The sequence below is a fragment of the Rhincodon typus genome, chromosome 4 (genome assembly GCF_021869965.1).
Source record: "Rhincodon typus isolate 14 chromosome 4, sRhiTyp1.1, whole genome shotgun sequence".
NCBI lineage: Eukaryota > Metazoa > Chordata > Chondrichthyes > Orectolobiformes > Rhincodontidae > Rhincodon > Rhincodon typus.
In genome coordinates this window covers 19,614,063-19,635,172 of record NC_063335.1, presented here as the reverse complement: position 1 = coordinate 19,635,172, position 21,110 = coordinate 19,614,063, and the positions used below count along the sequence as shown (strand labels likewise).

The 21,110-nt window shown below is 42.0% G+C and overlaps 1 protein-coding gene across 5 annotated transcripts in view; it reads right to left on the bottom strand.

The window, feature by feature from the left end:
- Window positions 1-17,797: 17,797 nt before the first annotated feature.
- Window positions 17,798-21,110, bottom strand: part of pag1 (phosphoprotein membrane anchor with glycosphingolipid microdomains 1) — a 161,624-nt gene continuing 158,311 nt past the window's right edge. For 4 of the 5 annotated variants that reach the window (XM_048596351.1, XM_048596350.1, XM_048596352.1 and 1 more), the window contains one exon: window positions 17,798-20,886. In XM_048596351.1, coding sequence (XP_048452308.1) covers window positions 20,521-20,886 — 366 coding nt within the window. In that variant the 3' untranslated portion in view covers window positions 17,798-20,520. The remainder of the gene's footprint in view (window positions 20,887-21,110) is intronic. The other variant, XM_048596353.1, reaches the window with a different exon arrangement.

Genomic DNA, 21,110 nt, shown 5'->3' with positions numbered 1-21,110 from the left:
TTTCCCGAAAATAGGTCAAAGTTTTGCACCTTCTCTAGTAGGTACATCCACATACTGAATCAGAAAATTTTCTTGTACATACTTAACAAATTCCTCTCCATCCAAGCCCTTCACACTACAGGTATGTTTGGGAAAATTAAAATCCCCGATGATAACCACCCTAATATTCTCACAGTAAACTGAGACCTCCTTACAAATTTGTTTCTTAATTTCCCACTGACTAGGTCTATAGTACAATCCTAATAATTTCTCAGTTCCACCCAAATAACTTCCCTGGACATATTCCCAAGAATATTCTCCCTAAATACAGTCGTAATGTTATCCCTTATCAAAAACACCACCCCCTCCTCTCTTCCTCCCGTTTCAATCCCTCCTTTCACAACTATACCCTGGAACATTAAGCTGCCAGTCCTGTCCATCCCTGAGCCACGTCTCTGTAATTGCTGGATATCCCAGTCCTATGTTCCCAACTATGCCCTGAATTCATCTGCCTTGCCTGTTAGGCCTCTTGCATTGAAATAAATGCAATTTAATTTATCAGTCCTACTTCATTTTCTACTTTGTTCCTGCCTGCCCCGGCTGTTTGACTTACTCCTTTTCCTAACTGTATCAGCCTCAGACTGCTCTCTTTCCTCACTATCTCCCTAGCTCCCCCATGCTCCCTTACTAGTTTAAATCCTCCCAACCAGCTCTAGATAATCTCCCAACCAGTACATTACCTCCCTTCCAATTCAGGTGCAATCCGTCCTTCTTATACAGGTCACTTCTACCCAAGAAGAAATTCCAATGATCCAAAACTGTGAACCCTGCTCCACTGCACCAGCTCCTCAGCCACGCATTCATCTCTTCTGTCCTATTCCTACCCTCACTAGCTCGTGGCACTGGAAGTAATCCAGACATTACTACTCTCGAGGGCCTACTTTTTAAATTCCAGTCTAACTTCCTACATTCACTTCTCAGAATCTCGTCCTTATCTCTTCCTTTGTCATTAGTTCCAATGTGTACCACAGCCTCCTGCTGGTCCCTCTCGCCTTTGAGAATATTCTGCACCCTCTCCAAGATAGCATTGATCCTGGCACCAGGGAGGCAACACACTATTCTGATGTCTCGCTGTCAGCCACAGCAACGTCTGTTTGTGCCTCAGACTAGAGAGTTCCCTATCACAATCGACTGCTTGGAACCTGGCATACCCCTCATTACATTAGAGCTAGCCTTGGGATCAGAAACCTGGCTGTCAGTGCTACATTCCTCTGAGAGTCCATCACTCCCGACATTTCCCAAAGCAGCAGACTTGTTTGAGATGGAGATAGCCACAGGAGACTCCTGCACCACCTGCTTCCTTCTCCTACTGAAGGCCACCTCCTTCTGGAGGTCACCCATCTACCTGACTGTATCTTCAGTTTATCTCCCTTCCTGCAACTGTCTTCCGTCACCCCCCCCAGCTCCTGTAAATTCCTCATTGCCTCTAACTGCCACTCCAACTGATCCGTGCGATCCAATAGGATTTGCAACCAAACACACTGCCTGCAGACATAATAATCAGAAACATGGAAACTCTCCCTAATCTCCCAAATCCAACAGGAAGAGCACATCACTCTACTAAAGGTAATCCTTGCACCTTAGCTGTCTACAGACTCAGAAAATATCACAATCTTACTGTTCCAAAAACACTGCTCCAGGCTAGCTTAGTAGCTATGTTCTTATATTTTTAAAGTTTAATCAAGAGACAGATCTCAACAACAACACATAATCAAACAAAAACCATTCTACTCACTATTGTAGATTTACAAAAGAAAACCAGTAAGGTTACACTTTAAAAAGCCACTTAGCTGCTCCCCTCTGTTAGGTCCCACACACTGGTTTCTCCAAGGTCACCTGTGAATTTCGCTGTTTGTTTATTTTTCTTACAACAAACTCTGATATCCAGAGATACTTGAAACCAGGCAGCAAAGGCTGCAGCTGTGCAGGTTACTGCTGGGTCAGACAGCAGTGTAGGTTTCTTTCTCTGTTTGAATCATTGCCCATGTGGTCATTGCCCTTGTCTCTCTTCCTCCTTTTTAATGTGCCATTTTATTGATTTTTTTTTACCCCCAAAGTTCCAAAACAATGCAACAGCTTAGAAAACAGTCATTACTGCTCCTAGGATTCAAGGAAATTAGCTCCAACACTGAAAATACTTCAAAAAAGGAACAGCTCTTACAGCCACAATTTTTCCCATCCTCCATCTTGGATTACCCAGAATGATCTGGCGAGGTTGATGTATGTCCGATGGTAATCTTTGTAGATGAAGGGGGGGCACAGGCGGTCACTGCCCACGGAGTGTGCTGAGATGCTAGGGGTCTACTGTCCAAGATGAAAACCCAAAAGAGCAAACTGCGAGCTGAAGCTGCCAATGACCTGTTCTAACTTTCATGTCGGGAATAGTCAGTGATTAGTTCCTGTCCAGCATGTGGAAGAACAGGAAAATGTATATAAATGAGCTGGGATTAGGTACTAATGAAATGTGAATACATGAATATAGGCCTCTCATATCTCGCTGTTCAAACGTTGGTTGGAAATCAGACTGTTTTTCGTGACGCCGGGAATCTTGTGTTTCCTATCTTACTTCATTTTCCCAATGACTTGCCATTGCCCACTTGTTCAAGGGCTGGGAAAACTCAGTCTGTTATGCTTACTGAATTTTAATCAGAGTACAATACTTGGAAATGTATGATGATTTTGCAATTTATGGAATGAATTCTGTAAATAATTGTGTGGGGCTTTCTTTAACCCTATCTCTGGTTCTGTTTGACTAAGAACCCATACACCTTTATTATGACTGGTGTCAGTTTACAATGCAGTACCTGGTAAATACAGAATAGAATATGAGAGGAAGCAAAGAATGGGGAAGCAGAAGACATAGCCCCCTTCACATAATTTTTATCCTCACCACTAGTTCTGTTGCCTTCCATTGCCACCATCTAAGGCTCAACCCCAGTAAAACTGAAATTACTCCTCAGAGGCTGGTATCACTCCACCAAATCACCCTTTATTTGTGCATGCACAGTAACTTAACATTGGTCTAGCTTCTGGAGAGCCACCTCTCTGTGTGAACAGATCCTCTGACACTCCTGTTTATATCTGTCAGTCAAGGCTTCCTGAATTGGATCAGATTAACAGCCCCAATCAGGGAACTCATATTCTACAAAATCCATGTGGCTGATCTCATTACAATCACTACAAAAATGTTTCACCTTGGGTTGAACATCCAATCCTATATTGTGAGGTATGTCAACTCACATGATTTTAATTTGGTTTCAAAGTAAAATTAAGTTCCCATTCATGAATTTGCTCTAGATTCTTAGAACATTTGAAGGGTTTTCATAAAATGCTTCTTTTGTGGCTCCAGATTGTCCGCAGATTCATTATCTCTGAATGAGGAAAGTAAGATTGGATCCTTGTAGGTGCATGGTGAATGGTTTTACGAAATAGAAACAAAAAGATTCAAATTAAATATAAAACCACTTTTATACCAAGTTAAATATACTGTAGTTCCAGTTAGTGGCACTTGGACTAATGCAAATAATTCAGTAGTAATCTTGCTCAGAACAACATCACTATTCACTCAAACCCTGGAGAATCTAGAAAAGTTTACTTTCCAGTTGTAACCAGGTTTAAAAAAAAGCCTCCAATTATGCTTTGGTTCTACCTCACATGCTCACTCCTCCAATGCCATGCCTGAATCCTCCCTGAGCATTACTACCCTCACTCTGATGGCTCTCTGTGCCCCATCACATTTCTCTGGGCCTTCCAAACTCACATTGCTTCAATACTGCTCTAGTTGAAATAACTCCACAGAGACCAGTACCAATCATCAGGTCACCCTTTATTTACTCGTGCATAATACTTGCTCTTTGGAGGGTCAGTATGGGCCAAATGGCCAACTCCCACACTGTAGGGATTCTATGATTCTACTTTAATTTTCCACCCTTTCTCCATATCCCTGATTCCATGAAAGTTCAAAAATGTGTGAATCCTAGCCCTAAACATATTCAATATTGGAAAATCCCCAACCCTCTGGGTAGAGAATTTCCAAGATTCACAACCCTTTGAACGAGATATCTCTCCTCAACTCAAATTCTCCTGTGGTTAGTGTTATGACCTTTAAAACCTCAGATTATTCAATATTGTCCATATATCTCTGGCCTATATTAACTCTTAGGGTTAATTTTAGCCATCAAAATGATTATGGTCTTGGCTTTTTTTGTTACTTTCACAGTTTGCTGTTTTTGGGGAAGGCTGTGTACATGCCTTCTTTAGCCTTACCTTGTGATAAATTCAGGCATTCAATGAGTATAACCAAGGTTTCTTCCATTTTCCATCCTTAGATGAAATTAGCCTTTAAATTATTGTGTGCTAAGAGCTGCCTGCTTCGAAATGTAATATAAATGTCAGCCAAACTTCAGGAATTGAGCTTGAAACATTTCAAGCTGTTAATACTCAAATGTCCACTTGATTGTCAGCTTGCAAAATAAAACAGATTAGAAACTGACATTTTCCTTTCATGCACAATACATTCCCAAATAACCAATGTTACAAATCGCAATTTGTTTGTTGTGCTTAATGATGAAATTATATCATAATTACAGCATCCAAAGAAAATGCTTTTAGTGCAAATGCAATCTCAATCTGAAGATGAGACTCCATCTGAAATGGGACTGAAAAGCTCCTCTTTCGAGTCATAATGAGCTTTTACATATACTTCGCAAGATCAATAGTGGTGTAAAATTATTTCAATGCTACATTTGTTGTAAGAATGCACTAAGAAATTCTGAAAGCTCATGCGAACTATTTTGTTTCAAATTTTTCGCTCAGAGATATTTTAATCAATGATATGGAAATGAGTATTTATAGATAACAAGTATTTTCATTTTAAACTTTTCATTTCTCCTTCAACTGGAGGTCATGCAAAGCCTTTAAACAGATGGATGACCTGAAGACCATCAAAGATATTGGCTTAAAAAGTTGATCTTTTCCCATCTGTTGTTAGGTTACTCTAGGTGTTATGGACCAGACCAGACCCCCTCAAAATATTTCAGGAAAGTAGCCTAGACCCTAACTTTTTCTTATTTTAAGTGCCATGTTCCAGATGCAATGCGACTGGTAAACCCGACTTTCCTGCTCCTCTGATGCTGCCTAGCCTGCTCTGTTCCTCCAGCTCCACACTGTATTGTTTCTGCCAATGGGTGTGTTTATAGGATGTTACTGTATTGGAACAGTTAATTAGTAATGGGTACTGTATCTATTATTTAGTTATGTTTTCCAATAGTTAAGTATTGTAAATTCCTCTTTCTTTTGTTTGTATTTTAACTATAGTGTTTAAATAAATTGCTCAACATCGGACTTTTAAAGATTGTTGGGGCTTTGGATGGAGGTGAGGGGGGAGGTGTAGGGGCATGTGTAGCACCTCCTGTGGTTGCAGGGAAAAGTGCCGGGTGTGGTGGGGTTAGTGAGGAGTGTGGAGCAGATGAGGGAGTCATGGAGGAAGTGGTCCCTACAGAAGGCAGATAGGGGCAGGGAGGGAAATGTCTCTTTGGTGATGGGGTCAGATTGCAGGTCGCAGAAGTGGTGGAGGGTAATGCGCTGGATGTGGAGGTTGGTGGGGCGGTATGTAAGGACCAGGGGGACTCTGTCCTTATTTTTGTTGGGGGGAGGGTTTTGAGGGCAGAAGCGCAAAATAATCTTTCCAAATCCGACAGAGATCCACCTGTACATCCTCCAATCTGGTCCATTGTATCCGTTGCTCCCGCTGTGGTCTCCTCTACATCAGTGAGACCAAGCGCATACTCAGCTACCATTTTGTGGAACATTTGTGCTCTGTACATTATAATCAACAACATCTTCCAGTTGCCAACTATTTAAACTCCCCCCTCCCACTCCCTGGGTGACATGTCCATCCTGGGCCTCCTCCAGTGTCACAATGACACCACACATAAACTGGAGGATCAACACCTCATATTCCACCTCAGGAGCCTACAGCCCAATGGCCTCAACATAGCATTCACCGGTTTCAAAATCTCTCCACCCCTGGCCTCATCCCATGTCTAACCCTCCCTCTCATCCCTGCCTCCTTGACCTGACACAACTTGTCCATGTTCTTTCTCACCTATCCAAACCACCCTCTCCATGACCTATCTCCACAACCCCCTACCTGCATCCATCTATCACTGTCCCACCTGCCTTCCCCCAGCCCCACCCCTTCTCCGTCTATTTCTGAGCTCCCATCCCCCTCCCCAGTCCTGATGAAGGGTGTAAACCCAAAACATCAACTTTCCTGCTTGTCTGATGCTGCCTGAGCTGCTGTGTTCCTCCAGCTCCACACTGTATGGACTCTGACTCCAGCATCTGCAGTTCTTGCTATCCCCCTTGACAGAAAGGCAAATTCAGATACAGATTCTTACATGCAGTTCTCCAATCCAGGAGGAAGGAACATCAAGAGGAAATTCTAAAGTGTAGAAGCCCAGAAACATTTACGGAAGCTTCCAGCTTAGTGCCTTGTAGCTTGTGGACAGGCTTTGAGGAGTCAGAAGGTGAGTTACTCACTGCAGTATTCCTAGCCTCTTGTAGCCGCTGTTTATATGGTGAATCCAGTTGAGTTTCTGGTCAATGATAAGCCCCAGGATGTTGACAGTGGATGATGTCAGACAAATATATTTGACGTCAGTTCAATGGAACATCAAAATCTCAGTGAATGTAGTGATTCTTGAGACCATCCTTGTGCCTTCCCATGTGTCTCTATTCACTAGAAATTTGATTATATTTGGGGAAGGCTAGTTTCTGTTGTAGTAGCTATTATGTGAAGTCTCCTCCTATATAAGAAACACTAGAAAAAAAATCAGTCAGTTGATGGTGGGAAAGTCATTGATTGTGCATCATAAAACTTCCAGAGTCAAAACCTTGCGGTGTAATGGTAGCGTCTCTACCTTTCAGCCAAAGGATCTGTTTCAAGTCCCACTTGCACAAGACATGTGTCTGAATGCGTTGATATGGAAATAGATAAATCAGACCCAGGGATGGGTCTATAGAACAGTCTGTTCTGGGCTGGGACTAGCCTATGTATGCCACAAATAGTCCCTCCATTATGGTGTTCAAGAACAAATGATGCTGCTTTCCAATCAGGCTTCCCGAGACATTACACATGGACGTAGAAAATTCTTCAATTCCTTTTTCACTTGCACCCACCTTGTGCCTTATTAAGTATTTTCCATCCATATTCCCAACCTTTAATTGTCTCATTCCCAAATTCCTTTTACTTTACTTTTTAACTTTTTTCTTTTTATTGATATAACTTAATATTACTTAGGCTGTTCCCATTGACTTGTGATTTAAAACAAAATGCAAAATTTTCAATTTATTTCTCTGTGTTAAACTTAATGTAAATTTCCCTTTGAAGGCCTGAAATAGCAATTTGAATAGTTATTTTGTCAATCCTGATTTTAAAAACAATTCTGTCCAGGTGGTGTTTTTAAATAGTGCTTTAATTTTGGAGATAGAAGTAATCGCAGCAAGTTTAGGGTTCTTCCGTCTCCCGACACTTTGTCTCAGAAGACAACAAATGGCTTGACTAATCAAGGCCAAATCTCTGGAAAGCAAAGACTTTAGACTAAATTTCCAATATATGTAGTATGTCCTTTTTTCTATTCATTCATGGGATGAGAGCATCATTGGCCAGGCCAGCATTTATTGCCCATCCCTAATTACCCAGAAGGCAGTTAAAAGTCAACCAGATTGCTATGGTCTGGAGTCACGTGTAGGCCAGACAAGGTAAAGATGACAGTTTCCTTCCCTAAAGGGCATTAGTAAACCAGATGGGTTTTTCCCAACAATCAATATTGGATTCACAGTCATCATTAGATTTTATTTATGGAATCCAAATTCCACCATCTGCTCTGGTGGGATTTGAAGGTGCCCAGAACATTATCTGGATCTCTGGATGAACAGTCCAGCGATAATACCACTAGGCCATTGCCTCTCCAATCTTGAGTCCTTGGCTGTGGTCACAGTGCTTGAAATTTGTTTAAAACACAAAAAATATAATCTGTTGTGGTTTTGGTTATAACCCCAATGGGCTAATAATGCCACATCTCATCTATAAATTTAGAAATGTAATATTTAGTAATGTCCAAAATCACTCATCTAGCAATATAGTTAGCTGATTATGTTTAAAAAACACAGGCAGCAGAAAGAGTTAACTCTCTGCAGATATGATTCACCAAATGACATCATATCTTAATTTCACATATCTTGTGTGAAGAAACAAGAACTATCCCAATTATTTCAGAATTATTTTTACTTGCCTTTTCCTTGACTTTGCTCAAACATTCCAATTATCTCACAATCCTTTTAGAACCTTTTGTAAGATTAAGCTAAAAAGAACAAGCATACAGAACAAAATATTTCTCCTATCTCCTTTGTTTACTATTTTTCTCCTTTAAACAATTTTCAAATGCTGCATTCAATTTGGATATCTGCCAAACTTCAACTGATCTGCACATCATGGGAATAAATTGTAAATTTTCACAGCTAGTACCATCACAGCAAAGGATGTCACAACATTTCGGCTTCTTGTCAAGTTCTTCCATACTTATTAACTTCTTTCTCAAAGCAATTTTGAATCTTTGATTACAGTGAACAATTTTAGTGATGATCTTATTTGAATTTAAAGTATGGTCTGATTGTAACTGTTGTAGAATCTCTCAGCTCTGATTTCCAGTAAGTGTCTCTTTAGCTACACTGGGGGTAAGGAATTTGTGCAGTATAGTCACCAACACTGGAAGGTACTTCACTCATCCCTTCTCCTCCTATCCGTGCTCTTTCCCGATGATATTGCATGCCGGGTTTGCCTCAGTACATCGGAGAAAAATCCAAAGCAACCAAAGTTTTCCAACCCTAATCTTCGAGATAATAGCCATAGCTACTGCCTGTTCACACATATAGTTGTGCCTGACACTGTTTGATCTTAGCCAACCATAAGGAGAAGTCATGCTCCAATTTCTCACTGAATTTGGTATTTTCTGTCGCAAATCAATGTCCAGTTCAAACGCTGGGGTTCATAGCAGTTCTTCCTTGCGTTACATATTGTATTGTGCAGGAAAACAGCAATTCCTGCTGGCCAACACTATCCCTTTGCACCAACTTCTGCAGATCTTATTTGTTCCTTATCCAACTATAAGCTAACTTTCCAGATTGTTTCTAACTCATTTGTTCCTTACAGAACCTCTTTAAAAGGCTTATCAAGAACACAGTTGCAATTTCCAACACAAACTTCTACAATTTCTCGTACAACTCCTGGTATCGATGCTGTTATCTTTTCTGTTAAACTGTCTATCAGTTGCATTATAGAATATTTGAATGCTATTGTAACTTCCTGTTCTGCTTAAGAATTACTCAATATGTATTTAACTATAATCTAAGACAGCTGCTTCTCAAGCTTCAATCTAATTATACTTTCACTCCTGTGGATCGCACTCTTGACACCATTTGTTAGGTTTTGGGATTCATGATCACAATTACCTAAATATAGGCAGTCAAGCATTTTAAGGAATTTTCAGAAAGTTCATTTGTTTGTTTAGAAGCTGCAGTTTCGGTATGATACATTAATTAATCAAATAAAGAAGACTATTCAGTACACAACAATTGGAAGATGGTTCACTGATATCTTAGGGTGATTAGCCAGCTGTGAAGGCAGAATCCTGCTCTCTGGCAGAATTGCTACATTGTGGAAGCAGACCATTTGGCCCATCAAGTCCTTCTGAAGAGCATCCCACCCAGACCCAACCCCTGCCCTGTCCCTGTAACCCTGCATTTCCCAATGCTAATCCACTTAACTTACACATTCCTGGACACTATGGACAATTTAGCGTGGCCAATCCACCCACTTACCACATCGTTGGACTGTGGGAGGAAACCCATGCAGACACAGGGAAAACATGCAAACTCAACACTGACAGTCACCCAAGGGTAGAACTGAACCTGTGTCCCCTAGCATTGTGAGGCAGCAGTACTAACCACTGAGCTACTGGTCCTTGGGTGCTTGACTCTTAGCATTGACCCCTTACAGCTATCTGGTTCCATGACCGGTCCAGACAGAACTTCTCTTCTTTACACCTTCTCCCCTAAGGCCTCCAGTACACTATCCAAGAACTTTGGAGAATGCTCTCTCCCATCATGTTCAATTTGTTTGTTTTTTATCACCCCATATCAGTGAATTGTATGAGGAAATTCACCACATTGATCAGACATAATGCACTGCACTTTAAAAAGAACATGGCCGTTTTCTCAGTGCTGACCAGTTGTAACTCATGCTAACCTACTTTATTTCCATTTTAGAATTAAAATTCGATTTTATGGTCATGTGTACTCAACAACAAAAGTACAGGAGCAATGTAAAATGTGAACAATGTCGCCACACATGGAGCCATCTAAGGTACAACGTACCGAGCTACAAATCTTAGTTACTAAAATAGATTAGGTATAAAAATAGAGAAATAAAGAAAGAAGCTAAATGTTCTATATTACAGTTCTTCACAGTATATATTTGGAAGTAAAGAAATAAAGTTAAAGGATAGACATTACAGTCCATCTATAGCCTGCAGTCACTCCACACTAGGGGCTTTCCACCATGGTCTTGCCCTCCCCCAATGCTGAGCCAACCCCAATCGGGCTTACAAACAGCTGACCACCGCCTGTGGCAGGCTGACTGCTCTGGGCCCCCGAATCCGCCAGCCTCTCCACTCCACTCTGGGTCAGTTGACCACTGGCCGCGACACTCCGGCCTACCGGCATCTGGCCATCCTGCTCTGCTCCAGGCTGACTGACCCTCCAGCTCCAGCCATCAGCTGCTGCAACGCTCCAGAGCTATCACTGCCGTGCTCTCCACAGGGTAAGTTTAAAAAAAAGCTGAAGGAGAAAAGGGAAAAAACAGAGAAGTGAATGGGAAGGGTGAGTCCCGGGATTCAGCCTACTCTGCCGCCACCATCTTGGAAGTAGTATTTGCATCATTAAAGTCCCAACTTGTCTTATTTATACGCGACTCCCACTTTTCCCCTCCTCCACCGAAAAACCGTGTGTGTTAAATTTCTACCAGAATGGGCACCTGGTGTTTGCAGAATGCTCACCCTGGCCATCATTCAACTGCTTGACCAGCTGTGCCTGTATGTCCCACAGTCATCATCCTCCTCAACCTTCATCCACAACAAATCAGCATTGGGAAACCACCAGGCTCAACACATTATCATGCCTATTCTTAGAGCAACTCAGATATCAGTTCAGACCTTCAATAATTTATTTAGGTCTCAGTGTGACATGCAGCAATTGCGTGCTTCCACCAGGTTGCTTTATAGGTAGGGACAGATGTGCGTCTCATGCATTTTTATAGGGTGCTTTTCTGCTCACACAGATTCATGCATCTAATGGCTCTTAGTTTGCTTTCTTAGCTCCCACACACTTTAGTGTTTATTTGGAAGCGGTTGACCACTGTCTGCTTCACACTGGTTTCTTAACACATACTGACGTCAGCACTGACTTACACTCCACCAGCTTTGTGTCAGATGCATTTCTTTCTTAGCACACATTGTTTTTAGTGTTCAGGTGCCTGTGGCTTGCACTGCATTTTAGCATAGACGGAGAGGCAGCAGTGTCAGTGTCAGAGCTGCAATGCATCAGCAGCTAACAAACTGCATGTGGTGTACCTGCCACAAGTGAACCTCAAAGGGGAGCATTCATAAAATCATACAGCATGGAAACAGACCCTTTGGTCCGACCAGTCCATGTTGAACATAATCCCAAACTAAACTAGTCCCACCTGCCAGCTGCTGGCGCATATCCCTCCAAACCTTTCCTATTCATATATCCATCCAAATGTCTTTTAAATGCTGTGATTTTATCTGCATCCTCCACTTCATCAGGAAGTTCATTCAACACGTGAATGTGTAAAAAATTTGCGTCTTATGTCTTTGTTAAATCTCTCTCCTCTCACCATAAAAATGTGCCCCTTAGTCTTGAAATTCTCCATCTTAGGGAAAACAAACAACCATCAACTCTATCTATACCTCTCATTATTTTATAAACCTCTATAAGATCACCTCTCAACCTCCCATGTTCCAGGGAAAAAAGTTCCAGCCTTTCCTCATAACTTAAACCTTCTATACTTGACAACATCCTGGTAAATCTCTTCTGAACACTCTCCAGCTTGATAATATCTTTCCTATAACTTCTTTAGCGAGGTGAATAGGAACTACATTTACATCCATTTACACTGCAGGGGGTTAGCTACAGTCAGGTGCTTGGTCCTATCAGAGTCCAGGGAACGACATCCTTACAGATTGTGGATCGAGACACAATCAGACCTGGAGGTCAACTGCAAGGGAATCTTGGGACTACAGATAGGTCAGGAGGGGTGCTGGTGAGACATCAGTCTGGGACAGTGGACTAAGATTAAACAGGACTGTCCTGCTAAGTCAGTCTGGGGTGGGGAGTCCACAATCAGTCCAGGGAGTTTGGTCAATAATGGTCTGGGAGCTTATTAAGGGTCAGCCAATAGAGTCCTGGGGAAAGCAGACAACTTCTGTTTTCATTGTACTGGGGCTCTGAGGGAGTAGTGACAATTGTAAAGGATAGTTGTGTATAGTAGAGTGGAATCTCACAGTGATTTGGAGGACACTGGGAGCTCCAGAAGGATCAAATAAATCATGGTAACTCCAGCCTTTACATAGAGACAGTGTGGGGCCAACAAAAGCATGGTAATTTACAAAGATGTGGGCTCCGGGGGTAAAGTTGGGCTATCAATCATTATATAAAGGGGCTTAACTGAAATGGGAAGGAGGCTGAAAGGTCATCATGGCCACAGGACAGAAAGAAAACAGGAAACGTGAAGAACTGGGGGAGGAATTGTGTATCATAGGCAGAGCCTGTTTGTCTCACACTGAATTTGGAACCATGCCATTTTTCATCAATAATCAATTGCACAACAACTGGTTACTGTCTCTGCCTTCAGGGAATACGTCCCCAGGAGATGCAGGAACAGCAAGCAATTTGGAAGGCAAATGGAATGTTAGCATTTCTTGCAAGAATACAGAAGCAAAAGTCTCATTTCAATTGTATAAAACATTGGTTAAATGTAGCTGGAGTATTATGCGCAGTTCTGGTCCTCTTGCCTAAGGGAGAATATACTTGCCATAGCGTAGGGCTTCCCACGTTCTGGTGTTACAACTTCCATTGTAGCAATGGTCACAAGGGAGTTGTACCCAAGGTACAACAGCTGTGCTCCTGCTCTAACTCATACTCCCCTCCATCCCCTTCACTCTTCCTGAGGGATCAAACCACTTTAAATTTGGAATGGGATCACAGTGGCTGGAGAAGCAGGGATGGACTGCAAGGTAGGTTTACCAGACTGAATCCTGGGATGTCTGGACTGGCCTTCGAGGAGATTGAAGAGACTAGCTGTCTATTCTCTGGCGTAGAATAGAAATGGAATAGAAGGACAGGCAGTATCGTGGAAACATACAAAATTCTTAAAGGCATAGACAGATTGATGTAGATAGAATATTTTCCCTGGCTGTGGGCCACAGAACCAGGGTAAACAGTCTCAGAATGTTAAGCAAGCCACTTAAGACTGCGATGAAGAAGAATTGCTTCACTCAAGGCTGAAAGTTAATTTTGTTAAATAATTGTGGTACAAAGGAAGTATTGCAACTGCAATGTAAGGTTTTGCAGTTAGTTCTGTGAAAATTCCACTTTTAAGCATATCAAATAAGGATCAAAAGGAGTTAAACTATCACAACAGAATAGACCGAAACAAATTTTATCTTTATTTAACAATGTTACCAATTGTTCACACATTTGAACACAATCCATCAATTCCCACTTGTACTTTTTTTGATACAACAAGAAATCACAGTCAAGGAACAAATGCAAAACATCAAGGTCAGACAGTAGCCGAGGAGCAGGGAAGTCAACGTTTCGGGCCGAAACCCTTCATCAGGACTGAGGAGGGGGAGGGGATCCCAGAAATAAATAGAGGGAGGACGATGGGGCTGGGGAGGGTAGTTGGGATGGTGATAGGTGAATGCAGGTAGGTGGTTATTGGTCAGTGGGAAGGGTGGAGCTGATAGGTGAGTAGGAAGATAGACAGGTTAGGCCAGGTCAGGGAGGTGAGGAGGAGGGGGAGGGCTGGACTTGGGACTGGGGGTGAAGGGATTTTGAAGCTGGTGAAGTCAATATTGAGGCGATTGGGCTGTAAGCTCCCAAGGTGAAATATCAGTTTATGTTTGGCCTCACTCTGACCAGGAGGAGGCCAAGGATGGGCATGTCGACTGGGGAGTGGGACGGGGAATTAAAAATAGATGGTAACTGGGAGGCTGGGTTTGTTGGTGTGTGCAGACCGCAGATGCTCCGCCTATGTGACCACTGCAGCGCACACACCCACTCCTGATGAAGTCTCCATGCCTGCCCTTGGCCCCAATTCTACACTCAGCCCCAGCCTCAAGCCCTGTTGGGTGTTCACCATGTCCCCTTAGACCTCCCCCTCACTGAGGCTGAACAGTCAGCCCTCAGTAAAGGGCTCACCTTCATTCCCCTGCACCCACACGTAGACAAATTCTGCGCGCATCATAACGTCAAGCTCTTTTTAAGCCATCTCTGCCTCTGCGCCTATTTCTTTGAACGGGAATCCAACCCATCCTCTAACGACCCATTCTCCTGCCTCCAGTAAGCTCCATCCTCCTGGACACCCCCCTCCTGGGGCCTTCTACCCTCTCTCGACCTCTTCATCTCAAACTGCTACCACAACATCAATCGCTTGGATCTCTCCATCCCTCTCACTTATTCCAACCTCTCCCTATCAGAATGCGCAGCCCTCTGCTCCCTTCACTCCAACCCCAACCTGACTATTAAACTCACCGACAAGGGGGTCGCGGTGGCAGTATGGCGCACTGACCTCTACATCGCTGAGGCCAGACGCCAACCTCTGACACCTCCCCCTATCGTCCCCTCGATCATCACCCCAACCCTGATCACACGGGAGATCGCCCATCCACAGCCTCCAATCTGATAGTTCCCCAAGCCTGCAGCACCCATTTCTATCTCCTCCCAAAATCCATAAACCCGACTGACCCATTGTCTCTGCCTGCTCCTGCCCCACTAAGCTCATGTCCCCCTCTACCTCAACCTCATTCTTTCTTCTTTGGTCCAGGAACTCCCTACCTGCATTTGCAATACAACTCACGCCTTCCAACTTTTCCAAAACTTTCAATTCCCTAGCCCCCAGCATCTCATCTCCACAATGGCATACAGTCCCTCTACACCTGTGTCCCCCACATGGAGGGTATAAAAGCCCTCTGCTTCTTCATTTCCCAGAGGCCCAGCCAGTCCCCCTCCACTGACACTCTCATTCACTTGGCAGAACAACTTTTCCTTTGATTCCTCCCACTTTCTACAAACCAAAGGGGTGGCCATGGGCACCCACATGGGCCCGAGATATGCCTGCGTCTTTGTAGGATTCGTGGAACAGTCCCTCTTCTGCAACCACACCGGCACCATCTCTCACCTCTTTCTCCGTTATTAATGACTGTGTTCCCGCGAGGAGCTGCAGCAATCCATCAACTTCGCCAACACCTTCCACCATGCCCTCAAATTCACTAGGACTATTTATGGCATCTCCCCCTCCCCAACTTCCTGGACCTCTCCATCTCCAAATCCAGAAACCGACTCACCACTGACATCCATTTCAAACCCAATGACTCCAACAGCTACCTCGGCTACACCTCTTCTCACCCACCCTCCTGTAAAAATGCTATCCCATACTCATAATTCCTCCACCTCTGCCGCATCTAATCCTAGGATGAGGCATTTTACTCCAGGACATTCCTGGTATCCCTTACTTTAGAGACCGTAGTTTCCCCTCCTCTGTAATTAAGGATGCCCTCAACTACATCTCTTCCATTTCCTGTGCTTCTGCCCTCAAGCCCCCTTCGCCCAACAACAATAAGGATAGAGTCCCCTTAGTCCTCATTAACCATCCCACCAACCTCTGAATCCAATGCAACATTCTCCGACATTTCCACCACCTACAATCAGATCCCATCACCAAAAAGACATTTCCTTCCCCACACCTGTCCGTTTTTCCAGGAACCTTACATTTCACGACTCCCTTGGCAGCTCTACCCTCCCCACCGACCCCTCCACCACACCCGGTACCTTTCCCTGCAACCGCAGGAGGTGCTACACTTGCCCCTACACCTCCCCTCTCACCTCTGTCCAAGGCCCCAAACAATCCTTCCAGATCCAGCAGAGATTTACCTGCACTTCACTCAACCTGATCTATTGCATCCTTTGCTCCCGATGTGGTCTCCTCTATACTGGGGAGACCAAACGCAAACTTGGGGAATGGTTCGCAGAACATCTGCGCTCTGTACACACCAACCAACCTGACCTCCTGGTTGCCATCCATTTCAATTCCCACTTCCACTCCCCTGGCCTCCTCTACTGTCAGAGTGAGGCCAAACATAAACTGGAAGAACAACGTCTGATATTTCGCCTTGGGAGCTTACAGCCCAATGGCCTGAATATTGACTTCACCAGCTTCAAAATCCCTCCACCCCTAGCTTTATCCCATGTACAGCCCTCCCCCTCCTTCTCTCCTCCCTGACCTGACCTAACCTGTCCATCTTCCTACTCACCTATCCGCTTCACCCTTCCCACTGACCAATCACAATGAGCTCCTAGCTGCATCCACCTATCACCATCTCTCCCACCCTACACCCCCAAGCCCCACCATCCTCCCTCTATTTACTTCTGGGCTCCCCTCTCACTGCCCAGTCCTGATGAAGGGTTTCGGCCCGAAATGCTGACTTTCCTGCTGCTCTGATGCTGTCTGACCTGCTGTGGTTTTCCAGCTTCACATCTATTGACTCTGGCTTCCAGCATCTGCAGCCCTTACTGTCTGCAAAACATCAAGGTTGTAAACAACAAGAGAAAAGACAAGGTAAATCAGGAAGGGGTCACTGTGCATTGTTACTTGATTCCTGCTTGAATGAAATGTATAATTAATCAAAATAATATGACCAGCATTTACATACTGAAGAATCATAGCATGGTCCCATGACTATAGTCATAGGACGAAGAAATCTTACAATTAATCATCAGGCTTCCGACAATAAATCCAAATAAAGGCTCCAATACATGTTAGCTGTACATTTACAGAGAAGGGAAAGTGACGAGGAAGTGAGGTTAGTACTTGGCAGTAGCTTCCTCTCCTAATTTAGAAAATCAACATGATTCATTCTAAATCTACTGATAACAGAGGTCCAAATTTCACTCAACTTCAGGATCGATTTTGTGATGAAAAAACTTCAGCACAAACAGTAATATACCAAATATGCAAAACAATAATGTTGCCATACTATATTAAAAATGGTCGCTAGTTTTTACTTCCCAAAAACTCAACATGATATAAGACACATTCAGATATGACAAATCACCTCCACAGGGCATTGCTGCAATGCAAACGATGCAGAAGTTTTTACTGCCCAGCTGAGAAAATGTTTGTTGAAAACCTTTTAATTAAAACTCATCCATTTTACTAAATATGCACACTGAATTTGTTAAACATGTAAAACAAAACAAAATAAAAACTGTTTATTTTACAACAACAAATGATTTAGAAATGTATCCTATTAGTCTTCAGTAAAATAAGCTATATGCAAATATATCTTGTAATTTTAAAAAGTACAAAAGTGTTTTTAAAGTGAATACAAAAGTTGTTGAACTTCATGTAATAAGTACCTTATGTTGTTATGAACATAAATAACAAAGGTTCACAAATACTGCTGTACAACAAGTGCAGTTGGTAAATAGGCTTAGAAACTACAGACATTTTGCATCAAGTTCTGTTAACAGAGTTGGATCAATTAGATCAATTTCATTTCACTACCTTCTCTGCTCCAGCAAATACCTGTTTTAACATATTTTATAACAAATCATTCACGGATTCCAAACAACCTACCATAGATCTTTCACTGCTGTACACATTCCTGCAATTGAAAGATATATTTTCAATGTCAGCAGGTAGAGAAAGGACTCTGCTAAAATGATTAACATATCATGCCTACTTGTGGATCCTAATTGTGCATTATGTATTGTCACAGCATTCAAGTTTTGAGCTACAATTCTCCAATGTACCTTTTTAAGAACCACCAGTGGTATGAATACCTAAATGTGCTTTCAATGCTAATTGCACCTTGTGAGTTTAAAAAAGATAACTAGAATATAGACTTCAAAAATGTTTAAATTGAAATGACTTAAGATCCTATATATGATCCTAATATTGAGGTTCATGCCTGTGGGCCTATTTGTGCACAGTAAGCACCAACTCAATCTATAGTAAGCAGTTTATTGCATTATTATGCAACTTTTACAAAGTAATGGAATGAATATTGACTTTGGTGTCTAGCTAGACTTTACCATTTTGTCAGTATGAGTAACCCAACATTGCTTCAGGACAGTCAGGAAAATGCTAGAGTCTAATGGAATCTTAACAATACATTTAGAAATTCATTGTATGATCAGACAGAGTCAATGAGGTTTTTTTTTGTAAGGAAAATAGTGTTTTCACAAACTTATGAGTAATTTTTGAGGATGTAACTAATAGGGTAGATAGAGAAAGGTATAGTAGATTGAATTTTCAAAAGGTATGTGATAATGTGCCACAGAAAATGTTAATGCACAAATGGGTTAATGAATTGTAAAGTAGTACATTTGCATAAATCGAGAATTGGTTAATAGACAAGAATCAGAGGGTAGAGTTAAATTTTCAAGTTGGCTGTAACTAGTAGAGTGTCTGCCCACAAGGATGATAGGTGAGCCTCAGCTTTTTACAATTTATTTTCTTCATTCCTTCATAGGATATGGGCATCACTGGCAAAGACCGTATTTGTTGCCCATCCATATTCACATTTGAACGGAGTAACATGCTAGACGATTTCAGAGGCCAGTTTAGAGTCAACCACACTGATGTGTGCCTGGAGTTGCATGCCGACCAGACCAGGTAAAGATGAATGGACGAGTAAATCAGGTGGGTTTTTATGACAATTGATAGTTTCATGGCACCATAAAACTGAATTTAAATTCTGTCAGCTGCTATAATGGATTCTAGAACCCATATCCCCAGAGCATTAGCCTGGGCAGAGAAAAACGAAAACAGATCAAGCAAATTTCTGACTGCCTTCCCTGTGTGTTAACAGGTCATAGCCCGAATTTGGGCTGACCATGTTGCTCCAAAGGGATTAAAGTACAGCTGTATCACTACCATCTTTAGGAGGTAGTGGTGAGAGACCTTTGGAGGAGCTGCACATTTAAGCTGATACATAGGAAGACAGAGTTTATTTTTAAATGCTTTCTATATATCAACATTCAAAAGTGGTTTTCCTTCAGATAAGTGAACCAATAGTTTATTTGCTTATGAGGCTTACCAGCAAAGCCTGAAATTAGAATGCATACAAGTTTCTGGTGCAGAATTTGAGATCTAAAAGAGAATTTTGTTTTCTTCCCAGTCATTGCAAATGTTCGGTGTTGAATAGACCTGATCTGACCTGGGGAGTTAGTCCTTTTCTATTATTTGAGCTGCAAATGCAGTTCAGAAGATTCATTGCTAGTGGATGAATGAAGGCATCTTGTCTTGTAGCTCACTTTCCAATATTACACATTCTTGATTTATTTTGGAGAGTCAAAATAAAGTTTACATTTAATGGAAGGCAGCAAACTCCTTCATAATTGTTTTTCCGTCAGAGTAACAGTAAGATACTGGTACCAATTAGAGAAACCAACTGTGGGTCTCAACAAAATCTTAATGACACACAGTCATTGTGGTAAGCCCTCTTGAATGATATACTTCATTCTAATTTATCTGGAACATAATCATCTAAATTTTTACTTTCTCCTTATTTGGTTATTTACCATTTTTGAATGGTTTTTATTCAATGTTGCTATTTACTAATGAACATACATCAAAAGAAGAACTATCCTACTATCTCTCTCAAAAGAAGAATGCTTTGTTTTGCTATTCACTCAATCCTTTAATTTATGAAAATACATATTTTTCTGTTCCCAAATAAAATATACCAAATGTAAGTAGAGTTCACCCAACCGCATTGTGCAAAGAACACAGCTGTGCTGAATGTAGCTATTTGTTTTTGCACTTTGATCTGTTACTGTGTTCCCTCAAACAGGTTCATATAAAAGAAAATCACCAAGTGACTTATCCTGTTTAGACACCTAGGAATTATTCTTCCCCTCCTCAAAAACTAATTAAACAAATATAAAAGCACTTTTCATTAATGTATTGGCGCAGAAGTACATTGGAGTCAGGAAATATTTCTTCCTTAAACTCTGTTCTTAAGATATCTAGTATGAGAGATGCCAAGCAAATTTTAAAGTAATTGGCTAGAATATGTCTCTCAGTTGTGCTAAATGACCTGCAGTTGAACATTAGGATTGTTCATTTTTTTGTTTCTGTTCCAATTCCCGGATACTTTCATAGTCATGCTCTCCTTCTTTGCACTGAGATCCGTTTTCGTTAGATTCAGTCTCCTTGTCTATAGATTCCTTTTTTGGAGCTCTGATAGGCTCATATCCTGGATCATTCTCCTCCCCTACATCATTTACAGATGGATTTTGACCTGCAGCCTTGGGTTCTCTTTCATAGTCAGCTACAGATGCATACAGATGACTGGCTGTAGATGGGCGCCGTTGTGGAGTCACCTCATCAATGCTGGCATACCCACCTTCCTGCTCTGCCTCTGCTTGGGACCACGGCTTTGCAGGTTTATTCACAGTGGAGTACATGGCTGCAATCTGGAAAGAAACAGTTATCCAGCTTTAGAATTTTAGATGTATAAAGCAAATTACACAAAAAATGTATTTGATAGATTTTAGACATAGTGTTAAAAGTTCAAATCTAAAACATTCTACTCTAATGCTGACTGATCAAACATAAATTTCTACAAATTCTAAACTAGTACAAAGTATTCTTCCACTTGAGTGTGAAATTGTAATGTAAATTTCTCTAAATCTTAACG